This window comes from Phocoena phocoena, chromosome 2 (assembly GCF_963924675.1).
Source record: "Phocoena phocoena chromosome 2, mPhoPho1.1, whole genome shotgun sequence".
In the NCBI taxonomy this organism is placed as follows: domain Eukaryota; kingdom Metazoa; phylum Chordata; class Mammalia; order Artiodactyla; family Phocoenidae; genus Phocoena; species Phocoena phocoena.
Genome location: NC_089220.1, coordinates 78031313 through 78051032, shown reverse-complemented (window position 1 = coordinate 78051032; position 19720 = coordinate 78031313). Strand labels below are relative to the sequence as shown.

The following is a 19720-nucleotide window of genomic DNA, read 5'->3' as shown; positions in this document are numbered from 1 at the left end:
CCCTGGTTTGAGGAATGGCTGGATCCTTCTGGTGTCATAACCAATCCCATCACTCTTGTGACCTTCCCTGTTTTGAATCATGGATTTCAAACATCCTCAAAAGCTCTTCTCCGGTAATTCCAAAACTCTTAACAAATCAATCCTAAGAAAAAATAAACAAATATGCAGAGGAGCAGAAGGATATTTAGGATATGGTTCTAATTAAAATTTTTAAGTTTTCCTTCTCAAAATCTCGTATAAGACATTAAATATGAAAAAAACAAGGCTCGGAGTAGGAAAGCAGTCAAGGCCATTACCAATAGAGATTTTGAACTATATAGTAACTAAATAGTTTGTTTTTCTTCTTATTAACACCAAGAGAACCAAGTCATGGCTGTAGCTTTAAAATACCGAATGGCTGTCTGTTGAATTGGGCATACATAACGACGTATCATATAAGATGCAAATCCATCCTCCATCAGCCTATGAAACAGTGAGCCTGCTTGTTGTTAGATGGCTTCTAGTACAGGGACTACAAAAGAAGCACATCTCGTGGGCACTCTCAAACTGCCCGAGGTAGGTTGGAACCATCTAGATGCCTGCCTGTCGCAGGTACCTTGTGACGATCCAGTTTGCCAATTACCCAGGCCCGTTTACCTCTGTTCCAACTGTGCTGGCCCTTTGACTATTTCTCTGTTTGTTGACACCTGAATCCAAGGGGAAAGAAACGAATATTTATTAAGTGCTATGTTTGTACAAGTTAATCTTCTTAATGAAGTATTATTATCACCTCTGTTTTACAGAAAAGGAAAATGAATATTTAAAGGAGTAAGATAACTTGTCCAGGATCACATTAAGTTTTTAAGTATGGAGCACATGTATTGTAAAATTACAACAACTTAATATTTGCCAAGATCCATGCAAAAAACCTCACAAGGTCTATATTTTATTTTTTTAGTTTTTATATTTTTATTTTATTATTTGTTTTATTTTTAATTTGAAATTAAATTTGTTAAATTATTTTAAAATTTATTTGTTTTTTTATATTTTTTATTTTTATTTTATCCTCATACCAACCCCTTCAAATTGGCATTATTTGTATTCTCATTTTACAGATGAGGTCATACAGTAGTGTGATGGAGCAAAGATTCAAACTCAAGCATTCAGACTGCAGAGCCTCCACTTTTGCCCACCATGCCTCACCTCCTCTGTGAACTTGAGCTGTCCACACAGACCCCAGCCATGGGTGACTACTACACACTTGACATATGGCTGCTTGGAATTGCGATGTACTCTAAATATAAACTACACACCAGATTTTGAAGGCAGTACCAAAAAAAAAAAAAAAGAAAGAAAGAAAGAATGCAAAATATATAAGTCATTTTTTATATTGATTACATGTTGATATAGCAATTTGCATAGTTTGGAATACATTTTTCTAGTTATTAAATTTAACTTCATCTGTTCCTCTTTATTTTTTTGAAATGAGACTACTAGACAATTTTAAATTACCTATGTAGCTTTCGTTATATTTCTATAGGACAGAGCTGCTATCTACTATTGCAAGTAAAGAGAGACAATGAAATTTAATTGTTTCTCATCAGTAGTTCTAGTTAAAATTTTGGTTGGTAAGGTGGGTGAGGAGGCTGAAGCCATTTAAAAATCTTTTAAATTATTTTTTAAGGCTATTTGAAAATGTAAGTCTGGATTTATGAATGAATTTGAATTATGCTTTCTTCACTCCTGTTACCATTTGTGGGTAAGAAAGATTGCCATTTTCAAGGTTCAGAAGAAACGCGTGAGTTATGACTTCAGTGTTGCATGGCATATGCCCTTCTTCTGTCCTCCCTGGTGGGAGCTGCTTCCACTTTCCACACAGCTTTGTGACAACCAACTTTGTGCCTCCTCCAGCATGCCATGGGCCCCTAGCTCCAGGTATGGTGCCTGGCACTTATTTTATACTCAGTAAGTAACTAAGCATTTTTTGTTGGTTTTGACGTTGTCTTATTCCTTTTTAAAGTTGATGGACATTTAGTTTATTTCCACTTTTTGGCTATGATGGATAATGTTGCTATGAACATTGAGTACGAGTTTTGGGTGGGTGTATGTTTTAATTTCTCTTGGGTATATACCTAGACCTGGAATTGCTGGGTCATATGATAGCTCTGTTGAACCGTCTGAAGAGCTGCCAGATTGTGTCCTGAAGCAGCTGTATCCTAGTACATTCCCATCCACAGTGTGTGACGATGTTGTTTTATTCTTAATAACATCGCCAGGCAGAGATTACGTGGCTACAAAAGGAAGAAGTTGGGAATATGTGTGTGAGATGGGAAAACTACAGGCCAGAAAAACTATACCAAATGTTTGCGGAGGATTTAGTCCCGGTGTTCCCCCTGCCCACCAACCCTCCAACACACACACCACCTGCCCTCTCCTCCTGAGGCTGCAATTCAAAAACAAAAAAGAAAGAAAAAAGGTAATAACTGCTAGAAACTCAGAAAAGAATGTCCTATAAGGAGATCACTGTTTGTCCAAAACAAATGTTTATGCTAGCTCTTTATAAGATGCTTAGTTACTTACAGCAGCTTTGGATGGAGAAAGGGAAATAGGGGATTGATAATGCAGATACCAATTGGTAAGACCAGGTGGGATCGTTCTTTGTCATGGCCCAGAGGCCTTCCCTGACCGGAATTGAGTCCCTTTGTCTTAATCTGAAGACAAGGGGACTGCCATAGGAAATGATTGCATTCCTGGGCATGTACCTTCTGGGCTAGGTTGCTGCTCCTCTGGCCAGTACAGAACCTCAGAAAGGAGACTCTTGACACCGAGCACATGACTGCCAAGCCCTGTCACCTCCCATCTCCATCCCATCCAGAATGGACCCGCCATGGCCTCTGCTACCCCTTATTCACGCCTCCTTCTCAGCCCTGTGTTCCTAGTGACCTGCTGCCCCTGTAACACTCAAGCTGGTGGGAAAGAAATTATCAAAGAGCTTTAAGTCTGGAGCAGGGGACCACCTCCACGATCCGAAATGGCTTGTCGTTGACGTCACCTGTCTGCTCACCCAGTCATTGCTTCCCTATTTTCTACACTTCTGCAGACCTCCTTTTTTTCCCTTTGTGTTGGAAGCTATTTCCTTGGATGCTTAATCACTAATCATGAACCTTGCAGCCATTTACTTGGCTCCGGTTTGGCCTCTGATGTCCTCCTTACGTTGATTTCTGCCTGCCTATCAGGATTGTCACTGCCATTGTCCTTTCTCCTGACCTGAGAACCTGACATAGCCTGCTTGTCTCTAGCTGGTACACCAGGGGGACTGGAACTCCTGTCAGTGGAGTTATGACTTTAAGTTAAAATAATGATCCCAAGAATTCTCTAAGGTGCAAATATATTATACAGGAGCAGAGTACCACGTGTTAATTCATACTTCTTAGTAGAGGAATGACACCCAGGATTTGTGTCAGGAATGACGCCCAGGCTCTGGACAGAGGATGTCATCAGTAAGTGAAGTTTCAGAAAGGAAGATGCAGTTGGGGGCTTTGAATAGTTGGAGACAGCAGGACTCCTGGATGGAACCAGGTGCTAGAGGGTCCAAGTTCATAGTTTGACTTTTTTACCAATATCCTCACCTAATACCAATCCCCCCACAATTTTGTCTGTATGTCCCATTTTTCAACATTAGTTGATACCTCAACTTAAGCTCCACTGCCTCCCAGTTAAGTCATATAATTTCAGCAAGAATCATAGACTACAGGTTTTAAAGGACCCTAAATGGGTTTTAACCTCAGTACAAAAACATACCTGGCCTCCATACAAATTGCCAAATAGAGACTTCATTTCAGGCAGCAAGTGAAGTTACATGAAGGGACTGAAAATGCTACTGTAAATTACCTGTTAAAATGATTTTTTCAAAACCCACAAAATTCACAGCTACCCTAAAAATGCCTCATTTTCAAATTAATGTATTTTGCTTTAATTTGGAGTTTTGGGGTGTATGTGTTGGGCAGGGGCGGGGCTTGTGGCTGCAGGAAAATGAGTTAAATTCACAGAATAGAATCTGAACTTTTGCAAATGAGTAAACAGCCAAAACAAACACCACTTTGGAAAAAAATACACATTTTCTCCTTTTGAAAAGCAAGCAATGCCTAAGCAAAATACCTTAAAAGTGAACTAAAAAGCTTTTCTAAAATAAACAACTCTGCTTGTGATCCTAAATTGGGACCATATGGAGATGTGAAAGCTACAAACGCAGTACACTTCAACCCCGACTTTCTGCCTTCACTGTTTGCGTGCCTCCCGAGTAGAAGCTGATAATGTTGCCTTTGGTCCCAAAGGAGCCTGAGTCTTTTAGATCCTAGGATGAGGGAGGAAGCAAAAGAAGAAAGAAAAGCCATGAAAACAAATGCCTTTCAAGACAAAATATCAACAGTGAGTTTCATTTTTGCTTCCTTGCCAACAGGCGCAACTCAATTCAGATCTGTCCGGTATGTATAGGATGATACCGCTGAAATGGGGTGCATTTGCCAGTGATGCAGGCTACGTGGGTAAGTCCCTGTTGAGGGACCAGGCTCGCACTCAGAGCATTAGGATAGCTTTAGCAAGCTGCCTGGACCAGCCCCCTGCCCTGGGGCAAATCGATGAATAAGCCAGTTCAGCATAGATAGAATCATTCCTTTGTTTTTCTCAATTACCAAATGTTGTGTGCTTTGGGGTCACTTGTCATGAGTTTAGAGAATGTGAATGTTGCAACATAAGTCCTCACCGTTCTAAACAGCCTAAACTACATTCTGTTACTAGGGAGGAGAGTTGAGGACATAACATCCATCTCTAATTGTACCTGATCAGATGCTCATTTTCTCATTCTAGGATACGTATTTCTTTTCCCCCACTGTGCTCATGGTCTGTTTCATGAAATTGGCACCTATATGTGTTTATGTGGATGTGTTTTGTCCCCTGTAAGTGGATGGCAAAGCCTTGAGAAAGAGATTATGCTGCCTGGTTGAGGCAGAGGGGTGCTTGCCCTGAAAAAACTGAGTAGAATGAGTTCAAGCATTAATTTTTTAGTTTTTAGTGGATGAGGAGGCGCTGCTGTAAGTAAAAAGTTCAACTGTTTTTGAGCCCCTGTTTCTCACTGCCCCAAATACAGAACTGTGGGCATCAGAATGAAAAATAAGTAGGATCGTGAATTTGGGCTCTGTTAATTGCGCTGTTAGGAAACATGGATTGGTTAATGAAAGCAGTTAACATTTATTGAGTTCTTACTACATTCCAGGCACTTAGCTATGCAATTAGCAAATTATGCCCAAGTGAAAAAGAGTTTGGGATGTCACCAGATGTGCGACAGCATGTGGATTTGAACCCAGGGCCCGAACAAAGGGAGGCTATAAAGCTTCTTTATATAAAACGTGCTCTCTTGTCTGTGGGTCTTAGTAAATGAAAATTAGTTGTTTTTCATAACTATGTTTGAATTTTAGGACTCTCATTTCTCACCAGGAATCAAAGCAAAAAAGGCCTTAATGCACAGAGTTAGTTTTGAGAATGGACATGTACAGAAAGCTACTTTTTTTTTTTTTTTTTGCGGTACGCAGACCTCTCACCGCCGTGGCCTCTCCCGTCGCGGAGCACAGGCTCCGGACGCGCAGGCCCAGCGGCCATGGCTCACGGGCCCAGCCGCTCCGCGGCACGCGGGATCCCCCCAGACCGGGGCACGAACCCGTGTCTCCTGCATTGGCAGGCGGACTCTCAACCACTGCGCCACCAGGGAAGCCCCAGAAAGCTACTTTTAAAAGAAAATTTTATTGAAGTATAGCTGATGTACTATGTTGTGTTAATTTCTGCTATACAGCAAAGTGATTCAGTTATACATATACATATATATTCTTTTTCCTATTCTTTTCCATTATGGTTTATCATTGGATATTGAATATAGTTCCCTGTGCTATACAGTAGGACCTTGTTGTTTATCCGTCCTATGTATAATAGTTTGCATCTGCTAACCCCAAACTCCCAGTCCTTCCCTCCCCCACCCCACCTCCTCCTTGGCAACCACAAGTCTGTTCTCTATGTCTGTGAATCTGCAGAAACGACTCTTAATTGTTTTCATTTCTTCCTTTTATCCCACTTAAATTATTGGGCTTGAAGGAAGAAGAAACAAGTGTCAGACATCAAAAATTTAAAAATCTCACCCATTAAGTTGGCCATTTCTTTCAGGTGTTTTTCCCCCGTTAATAAGGGCTAAGTTGTTTGTCTCTTTCTAGCCCTTTCTCCTTGCTTCTGTCTTTGCTCCAGTGCAGACAGTCGTGTGCTTGCCTGAAACTTGCCTGAACGCTGCGCTAAGGAGAAACCCATGGCTGTACGGGAGGTGACAGGTTGCAGGCATATCTCATTTTATTGTACTGCACAGATGTTGCGTTTTTGACAAATTGAAGGTCTGTGGCAACCCTGTGATGAGCAAGTCTATCGGTGCCATTTTCCCAACAGCATTTGCTCACTTTGTGTCTGTGTCACATTTTGGTAATTCTCTCAATAAGTCAAACTTCTTCATTGTTATTGTATTTGTTATGGTGATCTGTGATCAGTGATCTTTGATGTTACTACTACGACTTGCTGAAGGATGGTTAGCACTTTTTAGTAAGACGTTTTTTTGTTTGTTTGTTTGTTTTTTGCGGTACACGGGCCTCTCACTGTTGCGGCCTCTCCCGTTGCGGAGCACAGGCTCCCAACAAGCAGGCTCAGCGGCCATGGCTCACGGGCGCAGCCGCTCCGCAGCATGTGGGATCTCCCCGGACCGGGGCACGAACCCGCGTCCCCCGCATCGGCAGGCGGACTCTCAACCACTGCGCCACCAGGGAAGCCCCAGACGGTATTTTTTAATGAAGGTCTGTGCATTTTGTTTGAGGCATGATGTTATTGCACACCTAACAGACTACAGTATAGTGGGAACATAACTTTTATATATGCTGGGAAACCCACACGTTTGTGGGACTGGCTTTATTGTGATATTTGCTTGATTGTGGTGGTCTGGAACTGAACCCGCCACATCCCCAAGGCCCGCTTGTTGTACTCCAAGCTGAGAAGTGACGGCACTTTTTGTAAAAGTGTGTTTATAGGTTGTGGGGAAAAACCCGCAAGCTTTTGGGGCCAGCCAGCCCTTCCTCCTTAAGGCCCCCTCTGTCCCCTCATGTCCAGCCGGGGCTACCTGATCACGACACCCACACCTGCCCTGTGGCCTCGGAAACCAATATGAGGGGCCCTGCCTGCTTCACTTTTCCTTCCTCCTCAGCCCCCGCCGGGGGCCTTTGCTGTCTTTCGGCTTTCTTTCCCCTTTCTCAGCTGCCCCCTCCTTTGCCCCTTCAAAGGGACAAACCAAAAGAGGGCAGCATTAGTTGGGATCACCTCTCTGGCTGCTTCAGTCTCCCAGACCGTGAACAAAAGGAAAGCTGGACATCGCTTTATAAATGATATATGGAGACACGCGGTTGGAATGAAGGCCCAGACCGCAGTGTATTTTTAGCATCTGCTGTTTGTGGTAACATAAGTGAAAACTGCTGGATCCGTTCCCTTCAGCCGAATGGCTGGTATTCAGACGAGTGTGCCCGCTGCCTGCCAAACTCTCCTCACGGAACTCCTTCTTTAGGAGGAAGGTGACCGGCTCCCTGGCACCAGGCTGCCCCGTCGCACGGTCCCCCCGGCGGCCCCAGCGCGGGGCTGCGGGTGAGACTCCTGGCTGCGAGCTTGGCAGGGTGTTGCCGGATTGTGAAGCCGAGTCTGCCGGGCAGGGGCTGTGCCTGGCCGCTGTCAGCCTTCTGGCGTGAGGCTGGCGCTCAGACACGCGGGACCCACGGTGGTGAGGCCCGCGGCTGGAGCCCTGTCTTAGAGTCACCCCGCTGGTGCCTGGCTCGAGGGGAGCCGTCGACCCCCGCCCTGGTCGCTGACACTCTGGAGCCTCGGAGTGAGCTAGAAAATACGAGAGAGGCCCCTTTTATGTGGATAGGCCGTGCTACCAACTATTGCTCGGGAGCACGAGCTGATCTGTGGATGATGGACGCTGCTGGAAAGGGTCTGGATGGACGGCAGGAGGCCCCGGGGGGCTCTCCTGGTGCCTGGAAACAGCGCTGGGATCCCAGGCTCCCAATAGCACTGACTCGCTGAGCGGCTTTAGGCAAGTAACGATCTCCTAGGACTCCCTTTCTCACAGTTATGAGTAGTAACTCTCGTCCCACTGACCTCACGAAAATGGTTTTAATAAGGAGATGAAAGTACTTTGAAAGTGTTGAAATCAGAGCGTTACAAAAAGGCGGGGGTGTGGTGCAGCCCCTGTTCATTTTTTTCTTTTCTGACCAACCTTGACTTCTACCAAAACCAGCCCCCTCAGCCCCGGGCTCTTGCATCGTGGCGCGAACCAACGGGCTCCGCGGAGGACGTCGCTTATTCCCTGAGAACATACCTTCGTGCTTCATGAGCAGGTCTTTACTTCCAGTGCCCACAGAATTAATTAGAATGGGAAAGGGTGCAGTGGGCTCCTTTTCTTGTGAAATGGGTGCGAGTGCCTCTGTAATTAAAATACAACCTTAAATAAAGGGACTTCAGCTGTAGCTAGAGCTCCCTTATCTGAAACCTCAAGTGACTTTTAAAAAGCCTCTCAGCAGCCATGCTGAATGTCACAAACTCCATGAACCAAGGTGGTCACTCCAAGGTCTCTCTCAGTGCTGACTCTTATTTTGCATATGATTCGAATAAGTCTGGCCCTCTGGTTTTCGAGCCCTTGCTGCTGAAAGTGGGGTTAATGGAGCAATAGCATCGGCATCACCTGGGGGCTCGTAAGAAAGGCAGAGGCAGGTCCACCCCATCTTTTGATCAGACTCTGCATTTTGACGAGATCCTCGTGTGATGCATATGTGTGTGGTGAAGCCAATTTGAAGACAAGACTTACAGGGCCTTGACCCACTCAGTTTATTTATTTACGCACTGAGCTTTATTATGAAAAGCACTGGGGATGACTGGGATTAATAGCTTACAAAGAGGGAGGAGACAAAGAACTTTAAGAGCCCTAGCAGCCGGGACCGTCTAATACAGTTGCATTGCTATATGCATTTTGATGCCCTGAGAACACACTGCTACAAAACTACATAGTCACGGCTATTCCCAATACTAGGCCCACGTTATCAAGAAGAGGTAAAGCCATATTTCAAAGCTGCTGTTTACAGTATTTACCTAAAATTCATGGTGAAAATTTCCCCTTAAAGTGGTTAAATACATGAATATTGATGTTCATGGGGGTGTTTCAGTGATCTGGATACTATGTGGAAAACCACATTTTCCAGTAAAGAGATAAGCGAGACGTTACTGTAATTGGAAACCCCAGTTCGCTCAGATTTTATTGTTTTTGTTTTGAATTTTATTTATTTTTTTATACAGCAGGTTCTTATTCAGATTTTGTTTTTTATGCACTACATTCAGGAGAGTGAGATGACATCAAGATAAGGTGCGATACAGAAGATTTACTGCATAACTAAACAGCTAAAAAATTCAACTGTTATAACAAAAAAAAAAACCATGACTGTCCAGAGCCGGGTAAAATTTTAGGGATCAGTAAGTAGTATTCAGTTTTCGTATTTTCATTTACTAGATAATGACAACTGATCTTCAGAATCACTAAGGCAGGAAAATGGATTTGAAACTGAATGGAGTTTTTAATTAACTAGAAGAGTGAGTGCCTTTTCCTGGATAAGTGATTATTGGTGGTGCTGGCTCCCGGCTGGTGGTCCTCTGGAGTCTTGCTGGGAGCTGCCATGTTGAGACCGGCCAAGGCTACAGGTGGCAAAGCATGGAGCTGAGGCTGACCAGAGAGCTGTCTGAAACCAACAAGATCAACCACCCATCAGAATTGCCAAACTAAAAGGACACGCAGAGGAGGGAGAATCCCAGCACAAAGCAGGGATGGGAGTGCAGGAAAGAGCTGAGAGATGTTGGAGAAGTTCCCCCAAGATGTGGAAACAGCCTTGGCAGATTTTTATGGAGGGCTCCAGTGCAGGCCAAGAAGGAGATTTAAGGGCCTTGGCCTAGGTCAGACCAACCCAGGTCTCTTTCCCTTCTTCCCCTTCCCTGCTCTCCCTTGCCTCTGAACATCACAACTGACTGGCACGTTATTGCCATAACAATGCAGAGAAAACCTACCAATGATTTGATATCTAGAATTTGAAAATAAACAGCTGGGTGGTCCCAGTTTTATTGTATAAAGCAAGGTTTATAAAAGCAAAAGGGCTTATAATTTATTTGGCAAGAATTAAATATTTTCTGTCTATTCTAGAAACATGTGGCTGTGACGGAAACAAATAATGTATCATCACAGGATAGAAATAATTAATTGCCTGAAATAATTTAAAAGCTGTAATGAAAGATCCTGTCTTTGCCAATGGCATTATTTTCCCAAATCAAGGGGACTCTAGACTTTGGAAACCTCATGGACTCTTGACTCATCTCTCCCTTGTGCACTGTTTGAAATTTCTCTTATTTCTACTCATGCTGTGGCCACCCCAACCCCAATCCTTATCGCTTCTCCCCTGAGTTGTTAGCAATAGCCTTTTATTAGGTCTTCTTAACTTCCTTCCAATTTACCTATGTACAGTGGTCTTCAGGAGGATGCTTGGGTGCAGTGGATCTGGAGTAGAGGGCATTGGAATTTTGAAAAACTCCACAAGTGATACTGATGTGCACCCCGAGGTAGGAAAGGGGGCTTTAAACTGTTGATAAATTAATGTTCTATACAACATCCAATTATTATTATCACTCTCCTGCCCAGAAAGCTTTGGTTGCTATATGTTATTATATCAATTCATACTTTTCGGCTTGGCATTGGCCTTCTCCTATCCCATCCAGCTTCTCCCTTCCCCAGCAGTGCTCATCGCTGGTGCTCAAATATCCCATGCTCACACCTACCTCTGTGCCCTCGCGTGTGGTTTTTTTCGTTGCCACCTATAAGGATGGATCCTGCCTTTCATGATTCAACTTAAGTGTCACCTCTTCCATGGAAGTTTTCCTGGAAGGTTCCCTATTTCCTGAATGTCTACATCATTTATAGTCTATGCCATAATGAATTATATCAGGGAATGTATCTTATCACGTACCACTGGCTTATTGTGTTGGTGTTAAACAACCAACTAGAATGAAGAACCAAGTAGAGAGCAGGAATCGTGTCTTTTATGTTTGTGTCTTCTACAGCACTGCACATAATCATTGGTACATTGCTTCTTGCAGGCAATCCTCCACATCTTAGATCTGGGTTAGATGTTTCTTCTCTACACACCTGTGACATCTCACTGTATCCCAGTTACACTATAAGTGCATCACAACTCTGCATCTTAAATCTGTGCTTCTTTTTTTTATTGAGTTATAGTTAATTTACAATGTTGTGTTAATTTCAAGTGTATAGCAAAGTGACTCAGTTATATACCTATATATATATATATATTCTTTTTCAAATTCTTTTCCATTATAGGTTATTACAAAATATCGAGTATAGTTCCCTGTGCTATAGAGTAGCCTATTTTATATATATATTAGTGTGTATATGTTAATCCCAAACTCCTAATTTATCCCTCCCCTCTTTAACCCTTTCCCCTTTGGTAACTATAAGTTTGTTTTCTATGTCTGTGAGTCTATTTCTGTTTTGTAAATAAGTTCATCTGTATCATTAAATATGTGTTTCATTGTGTATCTCTTACAGACTGTAAGTTCTGTGAGAGCAGGGCCCATATTTACCTGGTTCATCACTGACCCTCTAGTCCACGTCTTGATGTGTAGTATGTACTCAGTACATAGTTTTTTAAGCTGACTGAATAATGATTTAAAAATATGTTTGGTTGAGTATGAGACGAATGGACCAAATAGCATCCATGGCATCCTAACAGTTTGGTTGACTTGGTTTCAGGTGCAATAGATCAGCATAATCTAAACATTATACTGAACCAGATAACTAGCATTTGATTGTATACTCAATTATATCTTTTTCTAATTATTTTCTATATGTGGTTACTTGTCTATAAAATTCAAGCTCTTGGAGAGCAAAGGATAGCTTTTTTTTTGGTTTTACTTCCATCTATGTCCCATAGTTCCTCAGTATTTCTTGATTTGATGTCATTAAATATAGTTTTAAAAGAGCCTGTGTTATAATGTATCTGCCTGGTGCTAAACATCTGTTGCTTCCTAACAAGAGTGCCATTCATTCTAATGGCACTGGTACACAGAGGTAAACAGAGCCTTGGCAGGTCTTCCATAAAGGAAACTGTGTTTGCTTCTTTCATTAATTACTAATGGAGCATTAAGACATGCACTCTTCCTGAAGCCAAGTTGGATAATTCCTGGCACTTAAGGCTAGGGTGCTTTCAAAAGTTGAGACATGTATTGACACACCAGAAGGCATGCCCTATAGCAAGCACAGTGGTGGCTCTAATGCCAAGATTGTACAGAACGTCGAATATATCAATACCAAGTGTACTGATCTGTCTCTCTAACTTTTTGCAGGTCTTGGGTTAATGTGAGTTAATAAATGTGAATTTCTAGAATGTCTCTGAAGGCAGGCACCTCAGTGTGAATTGGAAAAGTCATCAGAGAGATAAAGAAAGGTTAAAAATAAAAGAATGATCAAAGATTCACCAGACAAAACAACAGAATGAGAGTGGCAAAGCTAATCGAAGAAATATGTATCAAGATATGATTTGTCACAGAGCTGGAGGAATAAGGCTCCCAGACTTCAGACTATACTACAAAGCTACAGTAATCAGGACAGTATGGTACTGGCACAAAAACAGAAATATAGATCAATGGAACAGGATAGAAAGCCCAGAGGTAAACCCACGCACATATGGTCACCTTAGTTTTGATAAAGGAGACAGGAATATAAATGGAGAAAAGACAGCCTCTTCAATAAGTGGTGCTGGGAAAACTGGACAGCTACATGTAAAAGAATGAAATTAGAACACTCCCTAACACCATACACAAAAATAAACTCAAAATGGATTAAAGACCTAAATGTAAGGCCACACACTATAAAATTCTTAGAGCAAAACATAGGCAGAACACTATGACATAAATCACAGCAAGATCCTTTTTGACCCACCTCCTAGAGAAATGGAAATAAAAACAAAAATAAACAAATGGGACCTAGTGAAACTTAAAATCTTTTGCACAGCAAAGGAAACCACAAACAAGACGAAAAGAAAACCCTCAGAATGGGAGAAAATATTTGCAAATGAAGCAACTGACAAAGGATTAATCTCCAAAATTTACAAGCAGCTCATGCAGCTCAATAACAAAAAAGCAAACAACCCAATCCAAAAATGGGCAGAAGACCTAAATAGACACTTCTCCAAAGAAGATATACAGATTGCCAACAAACACATGAAAGGATGCTCAACATCACTAGTCATTAGAGAAATGCAAATCAAAACTACAATGAGGTATCACCTCACACCAGTCAGAATGGCCATCATCAAAAAATCTACAAACAATAAATGCTGGAGAGGGTGTGGAGAAAAGGGAACCCTCTTGCACTGTTGGTGGGAATGTAAATTAATACAGCCACTATGGAGAACAGTATGGAGGTTCCTTAAGAAACTAAAAATAGAACTACCATACGACCCATAAATCCCACTACTGGGCACAAACCCTGAGAAAACCATAATTCAAGAAGAGTCATATACCACAATGTTCATTGTAGCTCTATTTACAATAGCCAGGACATGGAAGCAACCTAAGTGTCCATCGACAGGTGAATGGATAAAGAAGATGTGGCACATGTATACAATGGAATACTACTCAGCCATAAAAAGAAATGAAATTGAGTTATTTGTAGTGAGGGGGATGGACCTAGAGTCTGTCATACAGAGTGAAGTTAAGTCAGAAAGAGAAAAACAAATACCATATGCTAACACATATATGGAATCTAAATATAAATAAATTAATTAAATGGTTATGAAGAACCTAGGGGCAGGACAGGAATAAAGACACGGATGCAGAGAATGGACTCGAGGACACAGGGAGGGGGGAGGGTAAGCTGGGATGAAGTGAGAGAGTGGCATGGACATATATACACTACCAAATGTAAAATAGATAGCTAGTGGAAAGCAGCCACATAGCACAGGGAGATCAGCTCGGTGCTTTGTGACCACCTAGAGGGGTGGGATAGGGAGGGTGGGAGGGAGACCCAAGAGGGAGGATGTATGTATATGTATAGCTGATTCACTTTGTTATAAAGCAGGAACTAACACACCATTGTATACCAATTATACTCCAATAAAGATGTTTAAAAATAAGATGTGATTTGTCCATTAATTTTTTACTTTGCCCATTAATAACAATTAAAATGAAGAATTTATACTCTTGGACATGCCAATTAGCATAGCATCAAAATGCTAAAGTAAAAACGGTGAGAAATAAAAGATACTGACAGACACTTATTGGTAGTAATAGATTTTAACACGTAGCCATCAGATTATGATAAAGAGGTAAAATATGAATAAGGACATAAAAGAATATGATTAAGAATGTTGAATAATTGGCTATATATTTTTTAACATATTTACTTTATATATTTATTTTTGGCTGTGTTGGGTCTTCGTTGCTGTGCACAGGCTTTCTGTAGTTGCAGCTAGTGAGGGCTACTCTTTGTTGCGGTGCGCAGGCTTCTCATTGTGGTGGCTTCTCTCTTGCAGAGCACAGGCTCTAGGTGCGTGGGCTTCAGTAGTTGTGGCTCGCAGGCTCAGTAGTTGTGGTGCACGGATTTAGTTGCTCCGCGGCATGTGGGATCTTCCCAGACCAGGGCTTGAACCCATGTACCCTGCATTGGCAGGCAGATTCTTAACTACTGCGCCACCAGGGAAGCCCTTGGCTGTATTTAGATGTTTATGGATTATATAAAAATACATCTTAAATACTCACAAGGAAAATTTATAAAAATAATATCTTTTTCTTTAAATGTAGACATTTTGCAGGCTTGCTCACAAAGCAGTGAAATATTGTATAAATGTAAACAAAACAACCCGGTTACTTTACAGTGTCTATATTTGGAAGATAGAGGAATTTGGAATTAAAGGAGGTACAATTATCCTTTTAAGAATAAATGTTAATCTGGACTTCCCCGGTGATCCAGTGGTTAAGACTCCGCACTTCCACTGCAGGGGATGCAGGTTCGATCCCTGGTTGGGGAGCTAAGATCCCACGTGCCACGCTGTGAGGTCAAAAAAACAAAGAAACAAACAAAAAAGAATAAATGTTCAACATAATAAATTAAGACAAAAAGATACAATGTCCCTTCAAAGAGACAATATGATTCCCAGGACCCTAAGAGCTAGCCATGATCCTACTGAATATATTAATATTTCCAAAGAAAAATTGTGTTGATCCAAAGGGGAGCTAGTTCAACCAAAAAAGAGAAAAATATAAAGCAAGTGTCAGAGGGCACACCTTGGCTCAGCTCATCCAGGGGAAAATAGGGCCTCACCCAGCTAGACTTAGGTAATATAAACTGTTGGCAAGACCATTCTTCTCATGACGGTGGAAGTATGGTTACCTTAGCCTGATTTTGTTCTGATTTCATGCACATCAAACAAGAACCTTTTGATTTGGCCCTTTGTGTATAGGTCTAGGTACAGGGTGATTGTGCATCAAGGGAGCTGTGTCACAATAAGGTTAATAAATAGGAATTCATTCCTGAAATGGCTGCTCTAGGGTTGGAAAAGTAAGGGTTCCTGAACCTTATAGGATATTAAGGCTACAAGAGGAGAGTCCGGAAGTTGATATGCATTATATTTAAGTAAAGCAAGTTACACAACATAAGTTGCTCTTCTTCACTGCTGTGCCTTGATATTCAGAGCAGGTTTTGGTATCTATGGGGCACCTAAATATTTGCTGAAGGAATGAAATATGTGGGGAAGAACAGAATCACTTAACAAATGCGAAAATGGTTAATTATTTTACAGGCACTAAAACACATAGCGTATAGATTACAGAGTTAATTCTTTCTTTTCTTTTTTTTGAAGTATAGTTGACTTGCAATATTATATTAGTTCCAGGTGCACAGCATAGTGATTCGATGTTTTTTAAAAATATTTATTTTCCTTTTTTTTTTGGCTGCGTTGGGTCTTAGTTGCAGCACACGGAAATTTTGTTGAGGCATGTATGATCTTTTTCATTACAGCATGCAGTCTGCTTGAGTTTCTCTCTAGTTGTGGCATGGGCTCCAGAACACATGGGCTCTGTTGTTTGCACATGGGCTTAGTTGCCCTGCGGCATATGGGATCTTAGTTCCCCGACCAGGGATCGAAACCGCATCCCCTGCATTGGAAGGGAGATCCTTTACCACTGGACCACCAGGGGAGTCCCAGTGATTCAATATTTTTATAGGTTATGCAATGTACAAATTTATTATAATATCATTGAGTATATTCCCTATGCTGCCCGTTACATCGTTGTGGCTTTTTTATTTTATAACCTCAAGCTTGTGCCTCTTAATCCCCTTCATTTATTTCACCCAACCCCCTGCCACCCCCATTCCTTTCTGGCAACTACTAGTTTGTTCTCTGTATCTGCAAATCTGTTTCTGTTTTGTTATATTTGTTCATTTGTTTTGCTTTTTAGATGCCATATATAAGTGAAAACATACAGTATTTCACTTAGCTTAATACCCTCCAGGTCCATTCATGTTGTCAAAAGTGGCAAGATTTCGTTCTTTTTTATGGCTGAGTAATATTCCACTGACTCTCAATAGATAGATAGATATAGATAGGTAGATATATTCTTTATATATATATAAAATATATATATATATATATAAAGATATATATATCTTCTTTATCCATTCATCTGTTGATGGACACTTAGGTTGCTTTCATATCTTGGCTGTTGTAAATAAAGCTGCAATGAATATTGGGCCGCATATATATTTTTGAATTAGTGTTTTCAGTTTCTTTGGATAAATACCCAGGAGTGGAATTGTTGGATCATATGATAGTTCTATTTTTCATTTTTTGAGGAACCTCCACCCTGTTTTCATAGTGGCTGTACCAAAGAGTTAATTTTAAAAACAGAAAAACTGAAAGAAATATCTAAATGTTGATAGTACTTTTGAAGTGGCAATAGTTTTGTAAGTTTAGAAGGTGAGGAGAAATCACAAAGGATAACAAATCTGAGTGAATAAATATTAAAAACTTATGTTAGCAAACTATCGATATTACAAATTTAATAACCAGAATTCAGTCAGACAACATGGGGAAGTGTTTGCAGGAAATGTAATGGCCAAAGGCCTGATATCTTTATTATGTAAAATGTTCATGCAAATTGATAAGAGAAACACTAAAATTCCAAGAGCATAAACAGACAACTCACAGAAAAGAAATTAAAGCTAGTAAATAAACACATGGAAAAATATTTGAGCTAGTAATCAAAGACATTCAAAATAAAGCAGTAATTTTTCTAAAAGATTTTAAATTAGCAAAGACAACATAAAAATTTATTTTTGTAGAACCCAATGCTGGTTAAGATGTTATAAAAATGGTATTCTCAGATTTTGTTGATGATATTTTATTAATTGATACCTCCTTTTTGGAAAACAGTTTAACACTATAAAGAGCCATAAAATATTTATAGCCTTTGACCCAGTAATTTGACTTCTGGGAGTCTCTCCTGAGGAAAACGAATCCAAAATATGGAAAAAGTTAAATGCCCAAGAGTAAATTGGGAAACACTAAACATCCCACAAAGTGGGAATGATTAAAATGTTGTGGTAGAGCCACTGGATAGGAGACTACATATTCATTTATCAAGGGCATAGAGACCATGCAGCCACATGCTTTAATAGTAAGTGGAAAACCAATAAACACTTAGATATAAAAAGATGTGCAGAGAAGAAAATTGAAGCAAATGCACCCAGTTTTAAGTGGTTGATCTAGAATGGCAGGAGGACAAAGACCTTTTCCTTCATCTCCCTTTTTTGTGGTCATTGGTTGTCATTCAGCCTGTTCTTTTACCTGGATGCCAGTTGCATCCTCTTCCCTGAGCTCCATGCCCAGCTTCCAAACCCCAGCCCATCTGTGTCAGTGCCACTCAAGCTCCAACTCATTCAAGAAGCCCTCCCCATCCTATCAGCCAAATGAAACACTCCCTTTACTCTGCTCCCAATGCTATATTTTAACATGTCTATTATAGCACATATACAGTGTGCCCTGTGTGGAAATGGTATATGTGCAGTATGTGTCTGTTTCCACAACTAAAATTTTAACCCCCTAGAGGGTAGGAACTGTTGGATTTCCTTTTTTCTCTCCACAGCATAGGGCACAGTGCTTTGTCTGTATGGTATGCCCGAATAAATATTAGTTGAAATGAATGTCATTGCACTGAAATGAACTACTTATGATTCCCTGGCAGGTGGAGCTCATGAAGGTCTTCAGCACTTGGGTCCCTTTGGCAACATCCCAAACATTGTGGCAGAGTTGACCGGTGACAACATTCCCAAGGACTTCAGTGAAGATCAGGGCTACCCAGACCCTCCAAATCCCTGTCCAGTTGGAAAAACAGGTAGTGGGCATGCCCTTGGGTTCTCATGAAAGGTAGAGCCTTTGGGGGGAAATTAAAAATTCTAACATTGGCTGCACACGTTCAGAGAAATAGTATTTCTATTCCGATGAGCCCCTGTGTATCTGTATGTGGGTTGGAAAGGGAAGTTGATTCTAGAACCCTTGGTGAGTTCTGGTGTTCCGATACACCCACAGAGGACTCCCCTAGCCAAGGCTTTATCTTCTGTCTCTCTCCCTCTTTGGGAGTTGATGCTCTTTTCTGCACTGGCTCCAATTTTAATAAAAGGGAGGCGGATTTTCTCTTTTTTTGCCTCTTCTATGATACAATCGCTGCACACTTTTAGTGTCTTTGGAACTTTTTAGTATGTGGATGATCCATGCTCATTTGTTTTCCTTACCTTCTCTTGACAATCGATATCTCAACTATGTTGTAATCAGTGAGCATCTATCCTGAAATATTTCTTTGGGGGCTGGGAGGCGGCATGAGAGGGGGGAGCCCTGGAAGGGAAGAAGTTGGTTAAGGGAGAAGGTTGAAACTTTCCTTGCTCCTCATGTATCGCTCCCACTTTCCTACCACCCAATTCCAAAGAGAATGAATGGTGAGTGTGCTACACTTATGCTGGGCTTTGAGCAGTTTACCTTGGTGGTTCAGAGTAGTGGCTCTAGACTGACGACTACTGGAATTCAAACCCAAGGTCAAGATATGTGACCTCGAACAAGTTAGTGAACCACTTGCACCTCAGTTTCCTTATGTGCAAAATGGGGGTTATTGGGGAATTACATGAAATTATCCATGTTAAACACTTGGTACAGCACCCAGCACAGAGTAAGGACTCATTAAATGTCATCCTGATTATAAATAGCTTTGCCACTAGTAAGAAATGAATCTCTTTCCTTGGGCTTGTACTCGCTTCCAGCAACAGAGTAGTCTTTTCCCCACAACCTAATAATAATACTAGGTAGTATTTATTATCCCTACTTTACATATAAGGAAACTTAGAAAGTAACTTCACCAAGGTTATCCATGTAGCAAGTAGTTGAGTCAAGGCTCAAACCCGGATCTACCTGATTCAGGACTGTGCATGCAACCACCATGTCGTGATGTCTTGCTCTGAAAATTCGGTCAGTATTGGCCCCTCAGCTTTGCTAAAACACAATGCAGGCTCTCTCTG

At 41.3% G+C, this 19720-nt stretch overlaps 1 protein-coding gene across 4 annotated transcripts in view; it reads left to right on the top strand.

Moving 5' to 3' along the window:
* The window catches only part of SCG5 (secretogranin V), a 54432-nt gene that overhangs the window by 21135 nt on the left and 13577 nt on the right, over positions 1-19720 (top strand). For all 4 annotated transcript variants that reach the window (XM_065871169.1, XM_065871168.1, XM_065871172.1 and 1 more), the window contains one exon: positions 18400-18549. In XM_065871169.1, coding sequence (XP_065727241.1) covers positions 18400-18549 — 150 coding nt within the window. The remainder of the gene's footprint in view (positions 1-18399; positions 18550-19720) is intronic.